Source organism: Heptranchias perlo, chromosome 10, assembly GCF_035084215.1.
Source record: "Heptranchias perlo isolate sHepPer1 chromosome 10, sHepPer1.hap1, whole genome shotgun sequence".
Taxonomy (NCBI): domain Eukaryota; kingdom Metazoa; phylum Chordata; class Chondrichthyes; order Hexanchiformes; family Hexanchidae; genus Heptranchias; species Heptranchias perlo.
Window position 1 is genome coordinate 19,045,738 of NC_090334.1, and position 9,310 is coordinate 19,055,047.

Sequence of the window (9,310 nt, forward strand, 5' to 3'; positions counted from 1 at the left end):
CTGCTATTGGAAGTGTGAAAATTGGTGTTGGGTTTATGTAGGAAATTGGCATATATCCTTTACCTCTAATGCAAGTTTCAGGACTAGGAAACATTGAAGCTCTGGTATTATCTCTTTATTAAATCGTATCAACGAGATAATAAAATACAACCCTCTATGTGCAGTGTATATGAGTTATAGGTATCAATTATAAAAGTATAACTCACATACCAGGGACTCCCTTCAGGAGATAGAAAGCATGTCATCATTAACTGCTCACACTATCCTCAGCAAGACTAAAAATATCGCCCCGGCACCTCAGCGACTGTATCTTTTACATGCATAATTACATCCTCCTAATGTAATGCATTATGTCAGTGTATTCTGATTACGTTTGGTTAATTTCCCTTCAACGAGTCTGCACAATAAAATCTGTTTACTCACTAATACGAAACTATGGGTATCAGTTATGGCCTTGCTTCTTACCCCCTTCCAGGACATCCATAACACAAGCCTATTCAGCCCACATTATCTCCCCTACAATTACTTGACTGAAATACTATATTCTTCTCATGGATGGTTAATAAGATGATGTTTCCAGTTGTTCCAGGCCTGGCCTTGCACTTTTGCAACCACTGCAGAATTAGTCTTTAATATGTGTGTGTATATATTTTATAATAAAGAAATATATGGCTATTCTACCTAGTACACCGATTCTTACAATTGGTACCGAGGATGCAGGGCTTGTTCTACAGCTCACACCTGATCTGAGAATGCTTGACGCTGATAAAACAACATAGGAATTTCTGTCTTTGGTTCTGTACAGTTCAAACAGGGAGGTACAAAATGGAAGAGTAAAGACAGTCAGGTTCCCTTTTTCTAAACACAAAGTAGAAGACAGGAGAGTGACAGGTAGAAAGCAAGGGGAAAAATGCAATTAGATCAGGAATGAGTTATGATAAAGTTACTTTGAGCTAGGTGTAACTTGAATTGCATACTATAAAGGCTGGGCTATAGTTGGTGTTGGGGTGCTTGAGTCTTAATATATGTTTAAGTTCTTAATAGCATTGTATGTCATTGTCTTCATGGTCATGATTGACTGACAGCACTAAAAGGTATAGTTTGAGTCTTTCAGTGGTCAGCGGTTCAGTGAACCAGATTCCACAGGCATTTTTGATTCACCTATTTTATGTGTTACATCTTGTGCTGAGAAGATACCTTAAGCTTATGGCCTGTGCACCAAAGAATCAGAGAAGGCCCCATTGATTCATCAAAAGGAACTGTTTCCATTTTAAGAAACTGTTAAAGACAGCTTTCTGAAAAGGGCATATTAACACCTGATAGACCAATTACAGCTCTCTCTTATCTGTATTGTGCTGGTCAGCATACGAACATACGAATTAAGAGCAGGAGTAGGTCATTTGGCCCCTCGAGCCTGCACTGCCATTTGATAAGATCATGGCTGATCTGATTCGACCTGAACCCTGCTTTCCCGTCGACCTACTATAACCTTTGACTCCCTTGTTAATCAGGAATCTATCTAACTCAGCCTTAAAAATTTTCAATGACCCTGCCTGCACCGCTCTCTGGGGAAGGGAGTTCCATAGACTCACGACCCTCTGAGAGAAAAAATTTCTCCTCATCTCCTTTTAAATGGGAGACCCCTTATTTTTAAACTGTAGCCCCTAGTTCTAGTCTCTCCCACAAGGGGAAACATCCTCTCAGCATCTACCCCTTCTAGTCCCCTTGGGATCTTATATGTTTTAATAAGATCACTTCTCATTCTTCTAAACTCCAGTGTATACAGGCCCAACTTGTCCAACATTTCCTCATAAGATAAACTCCTCATCCCAGGAATCAGTCGAGTGAACCTTCTCTGTACCTCCTCCAAAGCAATTATGTCCTTTCTTAAATAAGGAGACCAGAACTGCACACCATATTCTAGATGTGGTCTCACCAGTGCCCTATACAACTGTAGCAAAACATCTCTACTTTTGTATTCCATTCCCCTTGCAATAAATGACAATATTCCATTTGCCTTCCTAATCACTTGCTGTACCTGCATACTAACTTTTTGTGATTCATGTACTAGGACACTCAGATCTCTGTACCTCGGAGTTCTACAATCTCTCTCTATTTAAATAATATACTGCTTTTCTATCCCTCCTGCCAAAGTGGACAAGTTCACATTTTCCCACATTATACTCCATCTGCCAAATTTTTGCCCATTCACTTAACCTATCGATATCCCTTTGCAGATTCCTTATCCTCTTCACAACTTACTTTCCTACCTACCTTTGTGTTATCAGCAAATTTAGCAACCTTACATATGGTCCCTTCATCCAAGTCATTGATATAGATTGTAAATAGTTGAGGCCCAAGCACTGATCCCTGTGGCACTCCACTCGTTACATCTTGCCAACCTGAAAATGACCCATTTATGCCTACTCTCTGTTTCCTGTTAGCTAACCAATCCTTTATCCATGCTAATATGTTACCCCCTACACCATAAGCTCTTATTTTATGTAGTAGTCTTTGATGTGGCACCTTGTCAAAAGCCTTCTGGAAATCCAAGTACACCACATCCACAGGATCCCCTTTATCCATGTTGCTTGTTATTTCCTCAAAGAACGCTAATAAATTCGTCAAACACGATTTCCCTTTCATAAAGCCGTGTTGACTCTGCCTGATTGCATTGAGAGTTTCTAAGTGCCCTGCTATAACCTCCTTAATAATAGATTCTAGCATTTTCCCAATGATAGATGTTAAGCTAACTGGCCTGTAGTTTCCTGCTTTCTGTCTCCCTCCTTTCTTGAATAGAGGAGTTACATTCACTATTTTCCAATCTGATGGGACCCTTCCAGAATCTAGGGAACTTTGGAAAATTAATACCAATGCATCTACTATCTCTGCAGCCACTTCTTTTAAGACCCTAGGATGAAGTCCGTCAGGATCTGGGGACTTGTCAGCTTTTAGTTCTAATATTTTTTTCAGAACCCTTTCTCTGGTGATTGTAAATGTTTTAAGTTCCTTCCTCCCTGTCACCTCTTGATTCACAATTATTTCTGGCATGTTATTTGTATCCTCTACAGTGAAGATGGACGCAAAATATCTGTTCAATACATCCGCCATTTCCTTATTCTCCATTATTAATTCTCCAGACTCTCTCTCTAGAGGACCAACACTCACTTTACTTACTCTTTTCCTTTTTAAATATCTGTAGAAACTCTTACTATCCGTTTTTCTATTTCTAGCTAGCTTTCTCTCGTACTCTAATTTCTCCCTCCTTATTATTCTTTTAGTCATTCTTTGCTGTTTTTTATATTCTGTCCAATCTTCTGACCTGCCATTAATTTTCGCAGAATTGTATGCTTTTTCTTTCAATTTGGTACTATCTTTAACTTCCTTAGTTAGCCACGGATGGTACGTCCTTCCCCGAGAGTCTTTCTTTCTCACTGGAATGTATCTTTGCTGAGTGTTATGAAATATCTCATTAAATGTCTGCCATTGCATCTCTACTGACCTATCCCTTAACCTAATTTCCCAGTTCACTTTAGCCAGCTCCGTCTTCATGCCCTCATAATTGCCCTTATTTAAGTTTAATGAAGTGGTGACAAGGCACTTAGAAAATTATAAAAAGGAACAATGTACGAGTGGTGTGAACAAGATTATAGTATATATTACACACAAGTGCTTTAATTTTTACAATCCCCTGGTCACACTATTGTTTAACTAGTAAAGGTGCTCTCCAGAATATAGGAGACATAAGATCCACTTATGTAATTGAATGGTAGTGCTGAACTTGAGCGAATATCTAGTGCAGACACAAAACTTTGTAACACCAGGGTAATACCAATCCAGTCAGTAGGGAAGAAAGAAGTTGATTTTGGTTTACAGGAGACTAGTTCAACTTATGCAAACTGTTATTACGCTGCTTGTACAAGGAACGTGTCCACACTGTAATGGCTGACAGGGGCCGATGACACTGGAAATGATGCTCCATTCCCCAGCATGGACATCATTCACTGTAATGGACATACATTTTTACAACACACTTCAAACAGTCTGAATAGAACTTAGAATCACCTATGGATATAAGTTGGGTTCAAATAGTTCATAATACAGAGTCATGGATATTCAAGAATGATCACAAGGGAGCAATCTAACTGAGGGGCTCAGATAAATTCACAAATTACACAAATAACACTCATGTGTTATGACCATCATCTGAACTGGGAGCTGAAATTGCAGCCTATTATTTATAATAGGATCTATCATTTTTAATTGATTCATACAAGTGATGTCATTGAATCTTGGATGATTTCTCTGTTAGCTGCAGCATGGTTCCGGTGGATGCCAATAGCCAGCACCCTGCATGTCACTGATGTGTGACTGTGATGTCTCCCATGCTGGTTTATCAAGTAATTAAATCAAGTAGTTAACATCAGCTTGTCTGGTAAACCTGATATAAACCTGGAGGGGGAGCCTGGTTGGAATTAAGACGGTGCAGAGGACTGGCGCATGATAAATGAATCATGACTGCTGCCAGGAAACTGGGCACAGACCTGCATGATGCACTGCCTGTGGTCACAAACAAGCTGTACATTGAGGGAGTGGAATCCCTTATGATTCAGAACGATAGCAGGGTGGTGATGGGAAGCACGCAAGGCAATGTGGATGGACCCCTGGGGTGAAGCCTAGAGCTCTCTTGTTCTGCTTCGCTCTCTCCATTGGGAAGGTGATGTGGGTTTTCCTCCTGGTGTAGAGAGCCTCGGTCACCTCCCTGATACAACGGTGAACAGCAAACTGGGAGATGTCTCTGATGTCACCTGCTGCAGCCTGGAAGGAGCCCATTGCATAAACGTTAAAGGCCACGGTGACCTTGACAGCCACAGGCAGTGATGTCCTTGCCCTGGTTTGAAGCTTGAGTAGTGGCTGCAGCAGGAGGCGTAGCTAAATGACAGCCTCCTTGGTAAAGCGAAGGCAACTCAGACATTGCTCCTCAGTGAAGTTGAGGTATGAGGTGGTCCCTGAAGACCCGTTGTGGGTATGGCCTCCTGCGCAGTGCCCCCCTCCTCCTCCTCCTCCCTCTTCTCCCAGCTGCCCCTGCTCTCTCCTGCTTTTTTGCTGTTCTCTCTCTTCCTCCAGTCCCAAAGGCAGCCCTACCCGACCCCCCATGACTGGAGTAAACCATTTTGAAGGCAAACAAAAGCAGTCCAGCACCAGCATAAAGTTGTTAGTAAATGTCAGAAATCAGTTGTAGAAGGCAGACAATAGGCAAGAGATAAACACCCAGAAGTTAACTAGCAGCCTAAAAGGACAAACCAGCAACTAATATGTATGGAGCGGATGATCTCTTTACATAGCACCGCTGAAAGGTCCTTGCTGCCTGTTAGTGCCATGATTTGCTGGACGAGTTTATCAGGCTACAGGCTAGCTCCCTGGCTAAAAGGGGTATCCCCTTCAGGCTCATGACTCCTTTCAGTAACCTGGGCATGGCTGCACAGCTGGCGTAATACGAGAGCCATGCCGGCACCGGGAAAGTCATTGAGCAGACAGTCGGCATGCTCATTCAACGCTTCCATTGCCTGGACCATTTGGGAGGAGCTTTGCAGTACACCCCTGAGCAGGTATCCAGATTTGTCATGGTGTGCTGCATAACTTCACCATAACTGTTGGAAACCACCACCTAGGCAACAAGAAGTGCAGCTGGAGCAGCATCGACCACTCGTGCCCCTAACTGCCAGAGCTCTCAGAGAGAAACTCATCTAAGAGCGTTCGCCTGAACCATCCCTCCCACCTCCAAATCACCAACAGTCCCGCAATCCTTATCATCACTGTCCTCACTATCACCATCTGATTGCCTTTCTTCAGTCCAACCTTATGGGTCTTGCCCTCACTTCATCAACATCAACACCAAATCCAGAAATAAAAACTTTACTCAATTGCCTAGGTGTATAATAGTTAACAGGAATAATTAAGAATCACCCTTGTGCAACCCCCAGTGCCTGTCTTGTGTGCTTGTTTACCTCCTATGAAGTGATTTCCCCAGTGGTTACAGCTTGGGAGGTGGGAGGCTGCTGAGCTTCAATTGAGGACACTTCAGATGGCGACCTCGAACAGCTCTGGGCCTTGAGGTCCCGGCTACAAACTGCAGCATCTCGGTGTGGACTGGGCCACTCTGGTCCAGCTGGCTGAGTGGCATTAATGTGGAGACTGGTGGAGTGGGTAGTGGGGAGGAGGCCTGCTGATGTCCTGAGAGAGGACAGCAGATGCCTCGCCCATGGAGCCAAAGCCACTCTCCTGAGATTGCGCCTCGTACGGCTCTGCGTGAGAACAGAGATGTGACGCTCTGGAAGCCCCCGTCAATACTGGCCCCCAGTGCCAAGATGGCATCTATCTGAGATTTCAAGGCAGCAGTTTGTACTGTCACAGGTGTCAACAAAGTCTCCATCATGGTAAGAGCCACTTTCGTGTTCATGGAGCTGACCGCTTCGTCCATGCTCTGCGCAAAGCCTTGACACAACTTGGAGCTGGACTTCTCCATTCTCTGAGACATTGTGCACAAGCTCACTGGCAGGCTGCCCGGTGCACCTAGCATTTCCTGGTAGATGCCCAACAGCTTTCTTCAGCAGTTTGAGCCCCCCAAGTCAGCATCTGAGTCCTCTGCAGCAGATCTAGTACATGATCTCGCCCTCTGGCGAGCTGGCACCTGTGATGTCCTATCTTCCTGCCTAGCTCCTGCACGCTTGTGGCTGGCGATTCACCCCATCTCTAATGCATACGTGGTGCGAGTCTCTGTGCGGGTGCTTACTAGGATCATATCGAGTGATGTTGAATCTTCAAGATGTCTGGCCTCCTCTTCCATCACTGGCACAGGGACATCGATATATTGAGCATCTGAAATGAAAGAGAGAGACAAGTGTTCGCTTTTAGTGTGAAGGGGGAGCAGAGAGAGATAAGCCGCTGCAGTTTGTCATTCAGAGTGTGTAGGGTGAGATCGAAGTAAGAAGGGAAAAGGGGGGTAAGGTGAACAAACCTTGCGTGACCTTTCCTCCAGCGTTGCCACTTGCCGCGGCCATGACTCGCCCCCTGTCCGCGATCACCAGCATGTTTTTATCTGGAGGGGAGAGGGTGTGCAGGTGGGCCCAGCCTCCCCCAGTCGCTGCCTCCTGCCTCATGCTGTGCGCGAGCATCTCTGCAAGAAAGAAGGGAGTCTGTCAGTGACAGTCTTGTGGAGTGTTTTGAGAATGTGCATATTATGCTCGAATAGCTTGTATGTTTGGTGTAAGCTGTGAGCTTTCGGGAAGTGAGGGCTGCAATAGCAGTGCGAGTAGGAGGTGCAGATTGTGTGAGGAGGAGGAGGTGGAGTGTCATGTCTGTCAACAGCTGCACCAGGGCCTCCAGAGCTGCATCCGAGAACGGAGGTGCCTTCTTTGTACTTCTTCCAGTCATTGTATCCATTTGAGAACGTTTCCCTGCTGCCTGCAGCCAGAGTAGACCTCTCCTTTAAGAGGTGCTGGCTGCCTGCAAGTGGCCTCAAGCCCAATTTCCCCACCCCCCAAACGGGCAGGTGGCCAATGAATAGCATGAGTAGTGCTGGCTGTACGCCTGATTCATGATAATGAAATGCCATCACCAATTTCACATGCTCACTGTGACCCTGTGAACAGGCGTGTGTAGCCCGCACCCTGCCCCCTGCACCATTCTAGGCTTTGTAATATGTACGAGTGCAGGAATGCAGATTCTCACCTTTTTCTGTTTTCATTTCTTTAGCAGCATGGTGATCAGTGACAGACGGAAAGCTCTGGCCTTTGAACCACACGATTAGCCTGCTCAGGGTATTATATCACACGATGGGGCCAGTGCATCTTCTTCTGCTCAACTTGTTATCAGTTTCATTAAAATCCAAGCTAGGATGATAAAGGAACAGATTTATTCAGCTTCAAGATAACTTCACGTTCTATAACCTGGCACCTTATGGGATTGACTGACTGATTAATTCAGATTTGACAATTGTCATTAGTTTGTCTGTTGTTTGTTGGTGAAGTTTCTTTCTCCTTAGCCACTGATTTCAAAAGCATTGGTTGGACTGATATACAGAAGACAGTAAATGCTGCAGCTCCTACTAGGTCATAAACTCCTTGCAGATTGACTGGTTTCTACAGTCTACTTCTGCCTGATTGATGAAGGTGTCAGATTGTTAAGGGACTGTCTATAAATGCTAACACTCAAACTGAAAGGAAACAGTGCCACTTGCTGAAGTAAGGGGACATCTATAAATGCTGTATGTCATTACAGCCAGGAAGGATACTGAGATTTATATCACAGACAGTTTTACAAATTCCACGTGTTATATTGCATTTCAGAATCAGCTATGCTGTTCAATAAAATGTTGGCTGCATTCATCCAGGGGAACAGTCCATCGTGAAAGTGATATACATTTAAATACCAACAATGTGGAGCAGAGATTCAGTACTCAGGAGCTATCAAAAACAATCAAAAGTTAGGTCTGCAAATAACTTTAAGAGTTGCACTAAGGGACTGGATGGTTTATGCTGATTCTGGATGTCCCCAGTAGTCTTAAAAGTCTTAAATTCTTCAGCACTTACATTCCTTGCCTGAGCATAAAGGAACTAAAAAGTATTTCAGAGAAGAGTTGTATTTCCTTTGTCATTTTTCATAGAATTACATAGAATTTACAGCACAGAAACAGGCCATTTGGCCCAACAGGTCCATTCCCGGTGTTTATGCTCCACACCAGCCTCCTCTGCTTTTGTATATTTGCTGACTGATCTGTCCTCAGAATTACATTCAGTCACCCATGTTGCGACTGAAAGATGTTCTACTGTCTGAAGCTGAGCTTGTTGTTTTCCAGATATTGTGCGGTAAGGAGATCCCCCGCTGGGTGAACCGTCTGGCTTACTTCAGTTCCTGCATTCCATTCCTCCAGAGTTGCCTTCCCAAGGAATGGCTCACGCCCGCAGCTCTCCAGAGCCACATCAGCAGCCAGGGCCTAAATAAGGACGATCAGAGTGACACGGGAGACGAGGAGTCACCTTCCACCTCAGCCTCTGTGTCCGCTTCAGGAACCACCAGGACCTGCAGACACACCAGAGTCTAACAATGTCTCTGAATCGTAACTTCTCTGACCCTTTTCCAGTTTTTTCATATCTGTATTTTGTAGACTTTCTGTGACAGCCTTTAAAGCACAGGCCTAGCACCGGTTGAAAACCGCTGTGGCATTACGTCTTAAGTGAGAGGTACAATGTGGTAGTCAGGTATGACAACTGAGTGACCGTCAAGAACTTAGTGCCTAGATGTCTGGGTT

General features: G+C 44.4%; 1 protein-coding gene across 1 annotated transcript in view; it reads left to right on the forward strand.

Moving 5' to 3' along the window:
* The window catches only part of LOC137326771 (uncharacterized), a 61,790-nt gene extending 52,687 nt beyond the window's left edge, over positions 1-9,103 (forward strand). Inside the window, exon 7 of the mRNA XM_067992166.1 lies at positions 8,858-9,103. Coding sequence (XP_067848267.1) covers positions 8,858-9,103 — 246 coding nt within the window. The remainder of the gene's footprint in view (positions 1-8,857) is intronic.
* Positions 9,104-9,310: the final 207 nt, after the last annotated feature.